Source organism: Mus caroli, unplaced genomic scaffold (assembly GCF_978045245.1).
Source record: "Mus caroli unplaced genomic scaffold, Mus_caroli_1 scaffold_3, whole genome shotgun sequence".
In the NCBI taxonomy this organism is placed as follows: Eukaryota; Metazoa; Chordata; class Mammalia; order Rodentia; family Muridae; genus Mus; species Mus caroli.
In genome coordinates, this window is record NW_028227258.1 from 4,939,182 (window position 1) to 4,958,840 (window position 19,659).

Genomic DNA, 19,659 nt, shown 5'->3' on the forward strand with positions numbered 1-19,659 from the left:
CACACACCTATGGTCACTTGATCTTTAACAAGAGAGCTAAAACCATCCAGTGGAAAAAAGACAGCATTTTCAGCAAATGGTGCTGGCACAAGTGGTGGTTATCATATAGAAGATATGGGCACAGGGGGAAAATTCCTGAATAGAACAGCAATGGCTTGTGCTGTAAGATTGAGAATCAACAAATGGGACCTCATAAAATTGCAAAGCTTCTGTATGGCAAAATACACCGTCATTAAGACAAAAAGGTTGACAACAGATTGGGAAAGAATCTTTACCTATCCTAAATCAGATAGGGGAATAATATCCAATATATATATATATATATAAAGAACTCAAAAAGGTGGACTCCAGAAAATCAAATAACCCCATTAAAAATGGGGCTCAGAGCTAAACAAAGAATTCGCACCTGAGGAATATTGAATGGCTGAGAAGCACCTGAAAAAATGTTCAACATCGCTAATCATCAGGGAAATGCAAATCAAAACAACCCTGAGATTCCACCTCACACCAGTCAGAATGGCTAAGATCAAAAATTCAGGTGACAGTAAATTCTGGGGAGGATGTGGAGAAAGAGGAATGCTCCTCCATTGTTGGTGGGATTGCAAGTTTGTACTACCACTCTGGAAATCAGTCTGGCGGTTCCTCAGAAATTTGGACACAGAGCTACTGGAGGATCCCACAATACCCCTCCTGGGCATATATCCAGAAGATGTTCCAACCAGTAAGAAGGACTCATGCTCCACTATGTTCATAGCAGCCTTATTTATAATAGCCAGAAGCTGGGAAGAACCCAGATGTCCCTCAACAGAAGAATGGATACAGAAGATGTGGTACATTTACACAATAGAGTACTACTCAGCTCTTAAAAAGAATGAATTTATGAAATTTCTAGGCAAATGGATGGACCTGGAGGGCATCATCCTGAGTGAGGTACCCCAATCACAAAATAAACTCACATGATATGTACTCACTGATAAATGGATATTAGCTCAGAAACTTAAAATACCCAAGATATAAGATACAATTTGTGAAACACATGAAACTCAAGAAGAACAAAGACCAAAGTGTGCATACTTTGCCCCTTCTTAGAATTGAGAACAAAACACCCATGGAAGGAGTTACAGAGACAAAGTTTGGAGCTGAGACGAAAGGATGGACCATCTAGAGACTGCCATACCCGAGGAACCATCCCATAATCAGCCTCCAAACGCTGAAACCACTGCATATACTAGCAAGATTTTGCTGAAAGGACCCTGATATAGCTGTCTCTTGTGAGACAATGCCAGGGTCTAGCAAACACAGAAGTGAATGCTCACAGTCAGCTATTGGATGGATCACAGGGCCCCCAATGGCGAAGATAGAGAAAGTACTCAAGGAGCTGGGGGGGGGGGTCTGCAACCCTATAGGTGGAACAACAATATGAACTAACCGGTACCCCCCGGAGCTCCTGTCTCTAGCTGCATATGTATCAGAAGTTAGCCTAGTTGGCCATCAGTGGAAACAGAGGCCCATTGGTCATGCAAATTTTATATGCCTCAGTATAGGGGAACACCAGGGCCAAGAAGTGTGAGTGGGTGGGTGGGGGAGTGGGGGTGTGGGGGGGGACTTTTAGGATAGCATTGAAAATTTAAATGAAATAAATACCTAATTTTAAAAAAGAAAAAAATAAAAGAAACCTTATTTCCCTTTCCTGCTCTAAGGGATGTTGGCGGCTGGAAAGGCCTCCTGGAACTTATGTTGCCTCTGGCTCTGAGCCTGTGACTTGCAAGGACCCTGATATAACTGTCTCGTGTGAGGCTATGCCAGTGCCTGGCAAATACAGAAGTGGATGCTCACAGTTATCTATTGGATGGAACACAGGGCCCCCAATGGAGAAGCTAGAGAAAGTACCTAAGGAGCTAAAGGGGTCTGCAACCCTATAGGTGGAACAAAAATATGAACTAACCAGTACCCCCAGAACTTTTGTCTCTAGCTGCATCATTGGGAGGAGAGGCCCTTGGTCTTGTGAAGATTATATGCCCCAGTACAGAGGAATTCCAGGGCCAGAAAGAGGGAGTAGGTGGGTTGGGGAGCAAGTGGGGGGAGGGAGTGCATAGGGTACTGCAGGATAGCATTTGAAATGTAAATAAAGAAAATATCTAATAATTTTTTTAAAAAGAGGAACTTGAGGTTGTCATCGGGCTCAGAGTTTTCAGCAGAGTCTCAGGTTTGCTGTCATGCCTGATGCTTATCCAGGGTCTGTCTCTATAGAGGGAAAGGAAATGAGAGCATGCTGTGGGAAAAAAACCACACACATACAAATAAAAACAAAACAGGAGGAGGGGTCAAAGTCACCTGGAGAAGGTCTGAGAATGCCAGCATGTCCCAGTACCTTTGCAAAAGGGGACTTCCAACCATGGGGGAGCACCACTCCTCAGAAAATCTAACGTAGGTGTCATTTGTCCCTAGTTCCCAACACTCCATTCAAAGCCTAACAGGGCTGGTAACATGCCAGTCAGGGCAGAGAACAGAACTGGAGTGTGTACCGGGGCTCATCAGCCTGTAACCCTGTGCTTTCTCTGCTAGACCACAAGCCTATTTCTCAGTGACCCCATGCAGAGAGCCATCAAACCCAAGCAATTTAACTAAACAGTTAAATCTGAATTCAAAGCAATGTGTTCCAACTTCAAAGTACATTGATTTTCCATCTCTGCATAGCGAAAGACAAACAATACCTGTGCTGATTTCAAACACTGCCCCTTAGCTATTTTGGAAAAAAAAAAAAAACATTAAAAGAACCAAAAACCAAACAAACCAAAAACACAAAAGTAACTACATAACCATGTAAAACAGTACTTTTTGTGTGTGATCTTGATCCTCGGTTGGCTTTCCACAGCTGTCATGTCACAGTGCTCCCTCAGGGTCCATCTGTAACTTCCTGTGGTCTGTGCTAATCTGGTCACCATATCTTTGTGTCCCTGTGAGCTGGCATTTGTATGCACACTCTTGTGTCTGTGAAGCACAACCCACCGATTATGAAACTTGGCAATCCACTGATGTGCTACTGAGTGTACACAGGTTCCTGGAGAGCCAGGCACTGGTCATAGTACATGTGCAGGCTCCAAAAGTCTGGTGATGGGAAAACTCCATATTTCCTGGAGTTAGGCAGGAGCAGGAGGTGTGGAGTGCATGCTGTTTGCAAAGTCATCTACTTGGCTGATTGACCTCACAACCAACAGAGAGATAAAGAGCCGCTCTACATGTTGGTGAAGAGCTAAATTTGTTTGCTTTCCATAAAAATATAGCCACAGCCATACAAATTATGCTAAAATGTGGATGGCCCTTTTATGATAAGGGACTCGATTTCTGAGTGAAGGCAGTGAACCAGTAATTTATGGAAACTGTTGTCATTTGCTAAAATATGCTGACGAGGAGAGTGGCAAATTCAGCCCCGTGCTTCCTGTTTCTTGTCTTATCCACTTAATTTTAAGTGGAGGATGAGGTGCTTCTAGCAAGCACAGTATTTCCTAAATATGAAATAATAGCACTTAATAGACAATCGAGTTCCTGGAGAGTTTAAATCTGTTATAAACTCACAGAGGTATCACGAGTGGGCAGATCTGCTTACGTGGCAAGGTTCTGAGGGTCAGGAACTTAAGTGTGGATCTGTCCACTAGCCACCAGAGGGGTAAAATGCACACATTTCTCGTTCGTTCGTGCTGCCATTGCTATAGGTAGATGTTAAGGGCTAAGTACTGTTCTCTGCTCACTTACAAAATCCTCACAGCATCTCCAGGAGATAGAGCCATTACTGTTTCCACTTTAGCATAAAGAAACTGAGGTCTGAAAACATTAGCTCATTGGATGTGTGACATGGCTAAGACAATGGAACTGGGCCCAGAGTCCCTGCTCTGCTTGGTACACTCAAGAGGAAGCCCTTTTCCCATCTGCTACTCAGAGAATATGTAGTTGAGAACTTATATTAAATATCTTTTGTATTATTCTGCTATACGTCAGCCATTGTGTGTTGGCACAGTAAATATTTTGCCTCTGGTCCTCACCACAACCTGTGAGTTAAGTCTGACCATGGTTTCTACTTTATGTCAAAGACACTTGGGGTAAAATTAATAAAATTGGTTAGGAGTGTGTAGCTCATTAAAAACACACTTGTCTAGAAATTGTGAGGTTCGGGGCTCCAAACCCAGCTCTGCAAACATCAGAAAGAAGTTAGTTAACCGTTCATCTCAAAAGCCCAGAGCCTAAGTAGGTCAGATTATGATTTTGTCCCTATCCTGTCTCCTAGGTCTTAACTCTCAGTCACTGTGTGACTCTTTCCTGGTTACTTTTAAGTGTCAACTTGGCACACTCTGGGATCACCTGGGAAGGGAGTCTCAATAAGAGATAGTCTACAAAAACAACTTTTTGTTTTTGTGGCCCTGTCTGTGGAAGATTGTCTTGGCTGTTAATTGAAATGTAAAATTGCCACTGTGGGTGGTACCATTCCTTAGGGAGGAGCCCGAATGAAATTGCTTAACTGTTGGACTTCTTTTCAATGATGTAATCAATTCTTTTCTGCTTTTCATGAGCTGGGCTAGAATTTTCTGGGTTTCTTTGAATGAGAGTAACCCAAGAGATAGGTGAGGTGCATTAGGCAGTCAAGAGTTCTACACTGTATTTTGGGTTTGAGGGCAGGTCAAGACAGGGTTTAATCTGTCAAGGGCTTACCATGTTCTCACTCTGTAGTTGAAGATGACCTTAAACTCCTGATCCTTCAAACTCTACCTCCCGCTCCATTAGTTGCTGATGTTGTAGGCATGCACCACCAGACAACACACTTGTTTTTTTTCCCATACTAAATTCAAATGGTGGGCTCCTCTAGGTAACCAGTGTCCTTTTGAAGTTTGGAGCTGATGTCAATGTAAGCGGTGAAGTTGGAGACAGGCCTCTGCACCTGGCCTCCGCAAAAGGGTTCTTCAACATTGTGAAACTCCTGGTAGAAGAAGGGAACAAAGCCGACGGTAAGGCTGCACCTGATTCCTCTGTGTCACATTTGCAGTGCCTTTCTCTTCTTATGTAGGAGACAAGCCAAAGCTGGCTGCCCCTGCAGATGTGTGCTAACATGTCTCACAAATCACAATTCTAAATCAAATATATGTCTACGTATTAAACTCAAATGAGAATGTTTCTTTATACCCTTCAGTTCAGTTTCTCCCGCACAGATCACCCTGGGAAGAAATGTTCCAGACGGATTGATCCTATCTGTTGCTATTCACATGGCTTTTCGCTTAGTGGAAGTATAATTTACATATGGGAAACTCAGAAAATAGCCATTAACTCTAAAGTAACTCATCTTCTAGGTTCTCCTGCCCCAGATCACTTCGTCTCTTCTCAAACTCAGCAAAATGGTTTGTTCCGTTCTATGCTTTGTTTTTATTTTGTGTGTGCATGTGTGAAGTGTATGTATCTTGTGTGTGTTTAGGTCCTCACAGCCATGTATAGACTCTAGGGATCCATCTGGTGTCTTGTTCTATTACTCTGTCAGAGTCCCTTGATACCTAGTCTCTGAAATTAGAGGACAGCTAGCAGCTAGAACACAACAGCAGTCCTCCCATCTCTGCCTCCAATGACAGAGTGATTACCAGTACTCTCAAGCAATACCCAGTTTTTTACACAAGTGCTGTATATTTGAACTCAGGTCAAGCTTTGCCTAGAAGTTCTTTTACTCCAGTTACCACCTCCCAACTCCAAACTTTCCAGATTAATTTTTTCATTTACTTACATTACTACGGCAAGCAGAGTCTTATCTTTTAAACTGCAATAGGTTCCAAATATCCCACCATTATGATTTCTAGCTTCTTCCTAGCTGTAATTCAGTGTTTCCCCCATTTTGCTACAATGTAAGTCCTTTGGGTGACAGATGCACTTATCTCTCTTGGATACATATGTAAATATGAAATTTCTAGACCAAAGGGCATGCATATGCTAACTATGTAGATACTCCCAGGCATTTCTTCTGTCTTCCAATTGTACCAATGTACTCCACCCCTTCCCTACAGCCTTCCCAACAACTGATAATCTACTGTTATACTAAAATTTGATAGGCACAAAGGCTAAGGGTCATCAATTTAGTCTTTTTTATTTTAATTTTTAAATTTATTTAATTATCAAATAAATATTGGAAAATTGCTTGAAAGTAGCATTAAAGAAGACAACATTCTCCTAGACTTTTATATTTGACACAGATTCACCGAGAGCTACATCTGGTCATAAAATCCTCTCAGGCATATGCAGCCTCCTCCCACTGCCCCCCTAGAGATCTAATTAAATGCCGATCAGTGATAGCTGCTGCCTTTTGTACCAAAAAGGATGCACGGCTCCAAAAGGACACGGTTGTCAGGACCACAGAGCTGCCAGCTCCTCCGGTCTAAAATTCAGATTGGTAATCACTTACTTAAGCTAATCAATGCTTTTATCCAGTGGTGATGAAGCCCAGTGACTCATAGACATCCCAGCAAGAGGCTGGAACAGCTTGCAGTTCATGTCAGCCTCTTCATTTTGTAGAAGTTGAAGAACTCCTTTCACATTGTCTTCTATAGGCCATCATACTACAACTTGGGTGTCTACATAATACTATTACCACACACAGCATGCACGATCAGAACAAAAGAAAGGTGTGGACCTCACTTAAGTCTTGAGCAGTCACTCATTCCTTCAGTTAGGCAAGGCTGAGGCACATCTGTAGGAAGCCCGGCAATATGTTCACATTTATGAAATTACTTTGCTCTTCCAGAGAACTGGAAGTGCATTTTCTCTTCCCTCTCTTTATCCACACCAGCCTCAGCTTTTTATTTTCCTGCACAACTCCAAAACCTAGTAGTGTCAAATGGGTGCTGCTTATAATCAGCACATCTCCAGGATCAAAAGACTCTTCTGCAAAAGACATCGAAATTCATGCAGCCCCATCCTCCTTTGTATACCTTGGCTTCACAGGATAATTTCTAGTGCTTTCTTTCTGACTCGAACAAGTACTACATTCTTCCTACTCAATCATTATTAAAAAAAAAACCAGCATGACTCAAACACTTAAGTATTCTTATTTCTTTCCAGTACACTTGATATGAAGCCCACTTTGCACACCAGTGGGTTGCAGAAAACACAGCATACCCTGACCCATGTGACAGATGGCACAAGACCCACCATCAGTGAACTCACCTTTTCAAAAACTCTCAAGATGATTTGCTACAACTCTAGACCTTTCTCATGGCAAATGAACATAAGAGGAAGATTAAATGAATGGCCCCAGAAGATGGACAATTTTCAGCTTAGTATTTACACTATGTTTCCATGGAAATGGAATGCCATTTGAGAATATATTCAGGTTTACAAAATTGCCAAAATGTAATTCAGAAGGCAGGCTCTTCAGTTCAGTGCATTTAAGGAGTGTGCCTATTCAGTCAGGTGTTTCAAGTCTCTACTCTGCTTCAGTGTGGCTCTTGGGGCAGGAGAGAGAAAAGAATAAATCCTCATGTCAAGAGGTTAAAGATGCTCAGATGGTCCTTAAAACTTATCCTTTTTGACAAAGTTGAAAAATGGAAACTTTTTAATTCAACATTCATTAGCATTTGCTAACTCATTGTTAAACACTGAAGTTCTTTAATATAAGGCCCCTTTTAACATGCCACAGGCTACTGCAGAACTCTCTAAATATCTATCAAGATGGGGGCTGGGAAGAAGGTTCAGTAACTAAAAGCATGCACTGCCCACTCGGAGGACCTGAGCACAACTGCTGGCACCCAATTAGAGGGCTCCAAACACTTGCCATTCTTCTACCCTCCCACTGGTGAGCACCTGTAATTGGATATGAACATACACACATGCACAGAAACACATCCAACCCGTATACAAATCCACCAGAGGTACATACATGCACAACTAAGAGGAAAAATCATTCTAAAAGAGCCTATAAGATCATGGTCAGGATGACTGCTTTATTTTAAACATATGCCATTGAAATAATTATGCAGATTTGTGACGGGACATTTATTTAGTAAGCATGTGTAATTTATTTTAAACAGTGGATAGTCTTTTCCGTCATTGCTGACTTGATCTCGAAGTTTGGTTTTATGGTAATGTCAGGAATCAGAAATAAGGAAGAGGGAGTTCCATATCCAACCATCCAACAGTCTTTCAAAAACCACTGGTAGGCAATCATTCTCTTTAAAAATGGAAGTGACTGTGAAATGTTTTCCTGATAATGAAGTGCATGTATTCCTTTGAAGGACTCTTTTATTTAAATACATTGGTTAGAGTTTTTACTTGCTTTGCTGGGGATTGAGCCTCAGTGCTTTGCCCATGCTAAATAAACTGCCTATTGCTAAGAAATAACTCATCATTTTGGTGACAAGTATTCATGAAGTTACCTTGCTGACAGGAGCTAGAGAGAGTACCCAAGGAGCTGAGGGGATCTGCAACCCTATGGGTGGAACAGCAATATGAACTAACCAGTGCCCCCCGGAGCTCGCGTCTCTAGCTGCATATGTATCAGAGGATGGCCTTGCCGGCCATCAGTGGAAAGAGAGGCCCATTGGTCGTGCAGACTTTATATGCCTCAGTGCAGGGGAACACCAGGGCCGGGAAGTGGGAGTGGGTGGGTGGGGAGTTAGTGGGGGAGAGGGTGGGGGACTTTTAGGATAGCACTGGAGATGTGAATGAAGAAAGCACCGAATTAAAAAAAAAGAAAAGAAAAATAAAGAAAAGAAAAATATTGAACTCATTCTACAGTTCAGGCTGGTCTTGAAGCTCTCATCTTCCTATGTTGGATCCATCTGGGATCAGAGAACCTACCTGCACTGCCAGGCCTGGCTTTAGTAAAAGATAAAATATTGATAAATATCATCATATCTCAGTGTTCCTGGATAATGTAAAAATTTTTATATTTTAGTCTCTGTAAATCAGTCCAAGAGAAAGAAAAATATCTCACAATGACCATGGCAAAGCTGTGTGAACCCTATGTCTGATGCCATCTCCCTTCAGTGTATAGTGGAAGGCAGAATGCCTGCAGCACAGGGAGGAGAGTTTATCAGCTAGGGAAACCTTGAAGTTCACTTGTTTCTGATGAAGAGGAATAGCAATGGGAGAGGTGACGATGGCCGGTCGGCTCTCCATAGTGGCCACAGGACTGTGCCACTATTCCTTGAAAGCTTCAGTGGAAACTTGGGAACCTTGGAAGAAACTCCTAATTCCATGGGCTCTAGCATGTACCCATGTCATTGACTCTACCAGGTTTCTCACAGAACATGAGAAATAAATTAAATAGACAAGCAGATCAAAACCAAGCAGGATTGTCTTCCGGAGTAAGGGTGTTCTTCTGAGGCATTGCTCACAGGTTTTCAGGAGAATTTGGGGGCTATAGCTGAAGATTATCTGTTTACTTAAGACCTTACAGGGTAATTAATGAGAGGGGCTGTCAACAAATGCAGCCGCTAGCAAGTGAATCCATCATCATTAACTGCTACCTGATGGTGTGTCACCAGTCCGAATATGCTACATGTGCTTTTGAGTCTATGGTCTTCCCTAACTTTCCCTAGAGATTGTTCATCATTTAACAATGTTTCCCCTGTTCCTTCTGCTTGTAAAAACACATCAAATAATAAGTGACTTCGGAAAGAAAAATCATAATAAAGCAAATGTGTCTAGAACAGCTGATCCAATTATTTTCTTCCCCAGATATTGAATTACCGTCAGACCTAGAATTGAGCAGTTGGTGTTCAGTTATTATTAAGCCTGTCTTGCAACTAGACTTAATGTTCTTAGAAGATATATTTTTATGTATTTATAGTTTATTGGTTTTAACACAAAGACTTGTAAGGGAAATTAGGAAATAGGTAGAATGAACTTCATTAAATGTGTGTGCATAAAAAATATCACTCTAAATGCATTACGAACATAAGGTTCATGAATGTTTTCTGTTTGTTTCCAATAATGGCTCTGTTATAGCCATGACTGATAAAGTATTAGTATCTTAACACTGATACAGTGATAGATGGTTGGTGACTATTTAAAAAGTGAGACTACAGTCAGATCCAAAGCTAATTAATAAGGATGAAAGGATGAAAGGACAGTGTTAAAAGGCTGTTGTCCTGATTAGTGCCCACTGTAAACTAGATACAACCTAGACACGCTTTGGTAGAAAGACCCTCAATCAAAGAGTTGCTTTTATCAGACTGGCCCCTAGACATGGCTTTGAGAGAACATCATAATTAATGATTGATAGGAGGACCCAGTGCACAACATGCAGCACCAGCCCTGAGACATTAGTCCTGGGCTGTCAGAGAGCTAGCTGAAAGTGATCCATGATTGAGCCAGTAAGTTCCATCCTCCCATGGTTTCTTGTTCATTTCCTATTTGAGTTCCTGTCCTAAGTTCCCTCTGTGGTGGATTATGACTGGAAAAGATAAAACAAACGAGCCCTTTGCTTCCCAGACGACTTTTTTCCTGTTGTTTTCTGAAAGGAGAATAAATAGATGTGAGGTAGCTTTTGAGTCTGAACAGAGCAGAGGAGTCAGGCTCAGAGCTCTCCCAGGAAAGAACCATCTCCAACTCACAACCCTAAAGGTGTCCCATAGAGACATGATGCCAGCAACGCCAGACACATGCAGACATTGGGATTCTACAAAGGGCCAGCCAGGACCCTGATCCTGTGGCTGGAATCACTACCAGGAGAGACTGGATAACATTACTGTCACTAGTGACCATATTGCCAGGACTATGTTCTGTACTCCTATGTCATGAGCTCCAAAGTCGGGTGTATCTTATATTCTTCAAAACCCTCTTTAACAAGTGTACTTAAATGTCTTAACCTCCCTTCTAGCCCACAAGAGGTAGTGGAAAGTAAAGGCTAGTAGGGAAAAGGAGGATATGGACCTGATTAGAAATAGTTATTTGAGGTGAATCTAGTCTGCATTGTCAGAATATCAGCAGTTCAGTACACATGAATCAGCAGTGTTAGCTCAATCCGCTTGCAAACACCACTCATGAATCAGCAATGGCAGTTTGATCCAGAAGAAACTGGGAGGTTCTGCCAATTAGATGGAGTCCACAGAAGCAGCAAGAAGCTGCCTGAAAACGACTAGAAATTCTTTGTTGCATTTCTCTCTGTAAAGTCTTGAGTGGCAAGGTGAACCAATACCACATAGTATCATCCACTGTTTGTTAGGTTATTTTTATACCCTATCCAAACATCACGTGTTTTCTTAAGTATCCTCTCAGGCAAAACATCACAAGCCCTTTTTCCAGGTAGCTTCCAGAAAAACACCATATACCTGTTCTTTGCAAGCATCCTTCCATGTGTCTGCTTCAACAAAAACATCGTTTAATAAGGCAATTTCCAGAATAATATCACATGACACAAAGAAATTTCCACTTCAGCCAGGGTCTAATATGCAGAGGACTGAAAGGTGTCATAGATGGGGGATGCCCAATCTGAATAAGTGTGGAGAATGGAGGGTCTCTGCTGAGAATTGTCCAAGAGCAGCACAGATAACTTCTTCAGGCTCACCTTCGCCTGTCTGGAGCTTCCAAATGGTCCTTTTCCTGTCTGTTAGAACCTAACATTTAAGGAGTGCTAGAGAATATTTTCCAATCTCTGTGTTAGTATGTCATCTCAATTCACATATTCAGGTTCCACACAGAATCTTCAGATACTTATAAAGCTGTATGGTTAAGAGAAAAAGACAGAGATCCAGTTAAGCATCCTCCTCTGAAATGCTTCTCTATTAGTATAAAATAGTGCCAAGTTTCTCAGCTGAGGGGTACAGCACCTCCTGTACAGCGCCCTAAACTTTCAGATGACTGGCTGTCACCTCCACCCACTGAATCAGCATGACTGGGTTTAGTGATCTAGATGAGATTTGCATATTGGGCATGGAATGTACAGAAGCTTATGTTGAGGAGGCCAGAGAACAACATATAAGAGTCAGTTTTTTTTTTTTCCTTTTACCATGTGGAGCCTGGGGAGAGAACTCAGTTCCACAGGTTTAGCAGCAAAGGTCTATGTCCACTGACCTTCTCAACAGTCAAGGACTTTTCAAAGTTTAATTGAACATCAGTCAGATGAAAAAGGGAGTCAGTTTGGAATGGATACTTATGGGAAAGAGACCAAAATGACTACACCACTGCAAGACAAATTTGATTAGCTGTAGTCCATAGAATTACGAGCACTAAAAAAAAGCCTGCTTGATATGATAATAGACAATAAAATAGAAGTTTAACTTTTCACATTGGTTGCACTTAAGCTTCCTCTATTATAAACAGTAACTGGCAATTTCCAAGAGTATCTTGGGCATGTAGGCAAAGCACACGACAGTATACATATGAAGGGTAAGAAAGAATGGATTCCAGATGACATATCTGTGCTTTTTTATCAATGGCAGTGAACGCTCAGGACAATGAAGACCATGTCCCTCTACATTTCTGTTCTCGATTTGGACACCACAATATAGTGACCTACTTGCTCCAGAGTGACTTGGAGGTTCAGCCTCATGTCATTAACATCTATGGTGACACTCCTTTGCACCTGTGAGTATGCCTTAGCATTTATCATGTCCAACTCATGTCCTTTTGCTTATTAAAGTATCTTCTTCCCATCCAGGGCATGCTACAATGGAAATTTTGAAGTTGCCAAGGAAATTGTCCACGTAACAGGAACTGAAAGTCTGACTAAGGAAAACATCTTCAGCGAGACAGCTTTTCACAGGTAGAGAATATCTCTTTGTGCCAGACACTGAGTTTGGCTGACACCACTCAGCACCCCAAGTCATGTATACAAAGCCATAACAAACAGTGACAGATGTTGAAGTCAGAAAGTGAGCACACAGGTAGGGCAGAAGAAAAGCCTGGCTGGGCACAGAAAGGCAATGTTGAAGCAGGTGCTTCCATCAGCAAATGGATCTGTCTCCAGATGCTGCTTTTCTGGCTGGAGCCACAAAGACATGGACTGATGTTGCCAAGGCAACAGGCCTATCAACATCTGTAAGCATATTGCTACTCACTCTCTGAAAAGCTGCCATGAGGAGCTGTATGCTCTCTCTGACAAGAATCTCATTACTAGGATTCATCAACATCAAATGCGACACTTTCTCCCTCACTTTCTTAAACCTTATGTGCAAATGTGTCTACCCAAGATATCCATCTGCCAGCTGCTAAAAGCCTAGTTAGGATGGTATTGGGATACCCAGGATGTAGCTCTTTTCTTGGAATCCATAAAAACCTTTTCCAGTATGCTTAGCGAAGTGCCCTGAAAGATCAGCTGGGATTGGGAAAGATGCACCCCATGAATGAAGCAAGGGGCTGCTGATCCGGGAGCCACAGCAGCTCCTAAGCTTTCTAGGAGGAAGTAGGTGCTTCACAACATTAGGAGCCCTTGCTTGGAAAGGGTTGTTATTTTGCTACAAAAATAATTTGAACTTAATAAACTTTGACTAGCTTAGACATCACATATTTCTCAGCTAATTTGCAACTTCTAAAAACCATACTCCAGGCTGATCTGTTGTCTGTGTATTGTTTGGTTTGCATTGGCGAATAATAGAAAAGTAAAAGACTCTTTGATCCTAAAGTAACATTAACCCTGCACTTCTATATCAGGCATCAAACCTTCAGATATAATATGGGTTTGCAGGGTGGCTTGTTTTTTTAACAATCAAATCCATTACAAAGAAAGGAAAGTTAAGGAAACTACCACCTAGGGAGGAATCAGAGACCATACTCCAGGTTATTGTGTACATTATCACATTTAACTTCAGAAATCTTTTGAAATTGAAGCAAATCTAATTATCTATTAACTACTTCCCTTGTTGCTATGGCCAAATAAAAAGCTCACATGGAGCAACAAGCAGGGAGGTTCTATTCTGTCTCACAGTCTGAGGAGACACAGTACGGCAAGGTATGAATGGCATGATAGCTGGAGACTGGGCAGCTGTTTGCCTTACATGGGCAGCCAGGCATCAGAGGTGAGGGCTACCACGCTGCTAGCACCTCCTTTCCCTTTCTGTGTTTAGTCTAGGACACTGCACATGGGACACTGCCACCTACATTCAGGAGAGGTTAAACCTCTCTGGGAAAATACTCACAGGCACGTGCAAAGGTGTAACTCACTTACACCCCAAGGATTTATTCATACAGTCAGGTCTACAATATAACATAACCATGATAGAATGTGTGTGTGTGTGTGTGTGTGTGTGTGTGTATGTGTGTGTGCATGCATATGTGTGTATGTGCATGTGTGCATGCATATGTGTGTATGTGCATGTGTGCATGCATATGTGTATATATGTATGTGTGTGTATCCACACACATGGATAAGCATATACACATGCATATATGTATGTATACATATGAACACATACATCTATACATACATGCATACATATATACACACATGTACATATCTAGGTATAGTCACATAAACACACACATGTATATACCAATATATGTTTTTGACCTGCCAAGTCCTATAACTAGTTGTTTTGAAAGTACTAATAAAGCAACTTGGACAATGAACTATATTTAATGGGTAACATTGCAGTTCAACTTCCAATGTAAATAGTTGAAGGTGATAAGGAACCATTTTACCAAGATAGTGATGATTATCGATTTATTAACCCGGTGAGTCATTCAAGGAAGACTTACTGCAGACCTGCCCTCTGTTGATGGAAGTAGAAACATTAACACACTAGGATCACTTATCTCCTTACAGAAGCCCTTCTGTGAAGTGTGAAGGTGACCAGAAGTGTGTCCACCAGCACACACACTGCTATGTGTGCCATCCTACTGACACCAGGAAGAAGTGGGCAATTATTTGTCACACAGGGCAGTTTCATTAAGAATGGCTTCCTCAAGGCCATCCCAGGAGGAAGAAGTAGTGAGATGCAGGAGACTGCCTCTACTAGAACTGAGTCCCTGCTCTCTTCCTCTAGCCACGGTTGGATGGGTGCTGATCCATATGCTATATGAGGAAGCCTCAGCTTCCTAGGGTTTTGGAGGATTGCAAGAGTGACCATTTTCTGTAGAGGCCAATTGCAGGAGAGGGGGGGCATTTCTGACACTTGCTTGTTCAAAACAAAAGCCAATTATCATTGCTTAATCTTTATTTTCTTCCTGACTCAATTTAAAATTAGTCAGATTAGACTGGATCCAAAATTAACCCTGGATGTGGGGATGTATCTAGAAGAGCTTAGCAGCGGGGAAGGGGAGACAGTCTTGAAAGTGAGTGGCAGTTTCCAGGTCTATAAAATGCACAAGGGAAGAAAACTAGTGGAGCCAGCCTGTCTCCCTTTACTTCCTGACGGCAGCCCTGGCTGATCTGCTGCCCCAGGTTCTGCTGCTTGCCTTCCCTGCATAACAAACTCTTCTCTCTTTAACTGTGAGCCAAAAAGAGCCCTTGCTCCTGTAAGTTGCTCCTGCCCCAGCTACAAGGCAGGTATCCCACGGGCCACATGTCTGCCTTACACAAACCCTTCCCCCATGGATCTCAGCTTTCGCAGGAAACACATGAAGTCAAAATTCCATCTAAGTAGTTCAAAGATGTTAAATTCATCTATAAAAATATTAATTGTTTGGGGTCCTTAAATATGCCAGTGTTACTTCCACCTGGGAAGAGCTGATCATGAGCATGCTCCACGGGGTGTGTGTGTTACAGATCCATAGCATGAAATTTCAACAGCATGACACAAGTAGAGAGGATAAAATAAAACCTCAGGCTCAGAGTCCCGATCATACTCCAGATCCCTGGAGGAGGTGTAAGCATGCTCCCTGAACAGGGACAACCTGGAGCACCTACTCTCTGGCGAGCACCAACTCTCTGGTCACAGAAGCCTTTGACAGATCTGGGTCATTTTCCTGGGGATTAATTTCAGACTGTTACCTCAATTTGACAAAAGTTTGTCTGTAATACACATTTGATTGTCTTGCACGGATCTGCTAGGTTAAAGGTGAACTGACAACAATGAGAACACTTGCTCAAAATACTAATAATTTCATACAAATCTTTGTTTGCTCCAGATGTTTAATGTGTGGTTCTGTTGCCCTTGGTAAGCAGCACTCACAGGAGCCCTGTTACCTCCTCTCAGCTCCTTTTCTCTCCCCCCCCCTTCCTTCTGTCTCTGTCTATGACTGTCTCTGCCTCTCTGCTTCTGTTTCTCTGTGTGTTTAACTCTCTCTGTCTGTCTGTCTCTGTCTCTCTGTCTGTCTCTGTCTCTCTGTCTGTCTCTGTCTCTCTGTCTTTCTCTGTCTCTCTCTGTCTATCTCTGTCTCTGTCGCTGTCTCTGTCTCTCTCTCTGGATTGTCCTGGATTCATTAATTTGTATTAATTAATTTGTATCATTTCTTATGGTTCCCATAAGGACACATCCTGGGCAATCTAAACAACAGCAATACACCATTTCACATTTTCAGATATACAATATACTGACAACTTTGGTCTCCTGTACAAATGCTCCTTTTAGATTGAAGATTATCACCATTCCTCTGCTTTCCTGTATTCAGCCTTCTGCCTGTGTCATCTTTACCCCAAGTTCCATTTCCCATAAAGTCATCAACCAGATTGGGTTAGGATCTACTGTAATGACCCTACTGCATTTCCACTATGTCTTAGAAGGCAATATTTCTAAATAGAGTCTATAGTAGAATTCTGGGATATAGGACTTCTGTGGAGACATGACTCAGCATATAGGAAGCTCTCTTCCTTATTTTCTGCTTCTACAGTGCTTGTACCTATGGCAAGAACATTGACCTGGTCAAATTCCTTCTTGATCAGAATGCTGTGAACATTAACCATCGAGGAAGAGATGGGCACACAGGTAAGACTGCTGGGAACATCATGTCTACCCGTGACTGTCAGTTCTCAAAACCGGTGTTGAGCCTAGAGGCTGATAATGGTCAGGCCCCAGTGGATGCGGTGTTTTTATCAATTAGAATCATCTAGAATTAATGGTAAATGGCAATATTAAAAAGCAATTGAGTTTCCCCAGGGACTGTCCAGTCTCCCTGTTGTGTTCAAACCTGCATACAATCTTTGCACCCTGTGTTCCCTCCATCACAGTAGGTTGATGATCATGGCATTTATCTGCCCTTGGTGTGGTGCTCAAGAAAAATACTCATTGAAGTCTTTATTACTATCTTTGTAAAGGCAATATTTGTTCTTGATAATTATTGTAGAAAGAGGAATGAAAAATTAAAACACACCAAGTTAATATAGTCAGTATGGAAGGTGGTCCAGACTAGAGTCCCTCTATTGCTGAATATATTACCTGTTTTCTCAGTAATAAGATTAACTCTTCATTGCACTGCAATTAGGGATTTGTATCTCTGCAAACAACCCTGTTTGTGGGGTGACTCTTTTGACATCAAAGCGTCTTTTCTTCTTTTCCTCCTTTTGTTCTTTTCCATCACAGGATTACACTCTGCTTGCTACCATGGCCACATCCGCCTGGTTCAGTTCCTACTGGATAATGGTGCAGATATGAATCTAGTTGCTTGTGATCCCAGCAGGTCTAGTGGTGAAAAAGATGAGCAGACATGTTTGATGTGGGCTTATGAGAAAGGTATGTTTTTAATCATCGCATCTCTGCAGCGACACAGTGAACCATGTGCATAGATTATGTCAATGCATCAGTAATTTCTGTGCTTATATGACATGAACCCTTCCACTTCCTCTGTAAATTGTGTGTAAGGCTCTGGGGACTTGAATCAGAATCCAGCAGGCCATTATTAGAGAAAGCAACTTTTGGACTGTAAATGAGCCGATTCATTCTTAGCATTGATGCTGAAAAAGGACTGGGCTGCTTTAATTCTAAGCTCTAGATAAACAAGACAGAGATAAGTGACCATAGCAGAGTGGTTTAGAGTTGGTTTTTATATCTTAAAGAAAATGTTGATCTATGTTATATATGTATGTATTATATATGTGTGTGCATATGTATATTCATGTGTATATGCATTTGTGTATTATATATATGTATTTATGTATGTATGTGTGTATATGTATATATGTATTTCGTGTGTATGTACTTATGTATTATATATATGTACTATGTGTGTATATGTGTGTATACATATGTATTTATATGTATATGCATTTATGTATTATATATATTATGTGTGTATTTATGTGTGAAGGTATGTGTGTATATGTATATGTGTTTATGTGTGTATGTATTTATGTATTATATATATGTATTATGTGTGAATGCATGTATATATATATATTTATATGTATATATATTTATGTATTATATATATGTATGTGTGTATGTATGTGTGTATATATGTATTTCTGTGTGTATGTATTTATATATTATACATATATATGTATTTCTGTGTTTATGTATGTATATGAAAGAGAGAACATTTGTCAGTTTAAACTCTGCTAAGGATTTCTGTGTTATAAAACAAGGGAGATATGACACAAAACACACAGGTTTCACTTTAAAAGGAATAAGAGAGAGTTTATTCCAGAGCTAAATTGAGCAACCATGACCCAAAAACACAGATTTAGGTTATTGAAATATGATAGTCTAATATGTTAATAGTTTTGTGAAGATTTTATAGCTACAGAACAAAATAAAGTCATAAACTATGACATTTTCAAATAAATTGATGAAAACATCAGATATACATGTCATGTAAGGACGTCTCTAAGTGTCCAATGGGATGTGATGCCATCCCTGACTTTTGGTTTGGTGGAACCCAAAGGGCTGTTGGCATACACTAAAAGAGTTTACCTAATAGGCATGATAATTTTGTGTCATGCACAGTGGTGGGCAGTAAATAGTGTGAGATCTATCTTGGAGTGTGGTTGATAAACCCAGTGATACTCCATTATAGAAAACCCATTTCCCCTTTGCTGCAATGTATCAATTGTAAATAGCTTCTTGCTTAGGGGTAGAACCCTGTGTCTACTTCCTCTTCTATGTTCTGAGACCTGCCTGGCTTGAATCACAGGTCTTGTGTGAGCTGCGATAATCTCTGAATTCATATGTGTGTCAATTCTTTTCCTTGGAATCACCCCTCATTTCTCTGCTTTACACTCTTTCTACCCCCCAACCCCTTGATGAATAGGTCCCAGAGATGTGAGGCAAGGGATTTGATAAATACATTCCATTCCGTACTCAATTCTCTCATGCTCTGTACAATATCCAGTTCGTGGATGCGTCTTAATTTCAATCTACTGCCTCAAGAAGCTTCAGTGATGTGCACTGAATCCATGATGTGCATCAATCCATGTGTGTAGCAGTATGCTATTAGAAACTGTTGTATTACCATGTCTCTTGAGCCAAATAACAGTAGTGGGGTTTCCCTGAGCCCATGACCCATCTAGTATCAGATTCCTGGTCACTTAAGCAGTGTCAGATATGGGTTCCATGTCACAGAATGGGTCTTAAATCTAATCAAAAAGTGAATGATCACTCCTATAACATTTGTACCACTACTGAGCCAGTATATCTTGCAGGCAGGTCACAGGGTTTATAGGTGGGTGAATTGGTGATTAGCTTTCTTCTCCAGTAGAGCACCTTATACCAGGAAAGCCAGTCAGAAATATGAAGCTTCTAGTTGGGTGATAACTTGATTTCCTCAGGTTGTATGACATGAGTCAGCACTCTCTTCACCCATCTGGCCTTCCCATGC

The 19,659-nt window shown here is 41.3% G+C and overlaps 1 protein-coding gene across 1 annotated transcript in view; it reads left to right on the forward strand.

The window, feature by feature from the left end:
* Positions 1–19,659, forward strand: part of Tnni3k (TNNI3 interacting kinase) — a 311,536-nt gene that overhangs the window by 117,374 nt on the left and 174,503 nt on the right. The window contains 5 exon segments of the mRNA XM_085835372.1: positions 4,859–4,997; positions 12,411–12,555; positions 12,629–12,733; positions 16,738–16,832; positions 17,427–17,576. Coding sequence (XP_085691498.1) covers positions 4,859–4,997; positions 12,411–12,555; positions 12,629–12,733; positions 16,738–16,832; positions 17,427–17,576 — 634 coding nt within the window.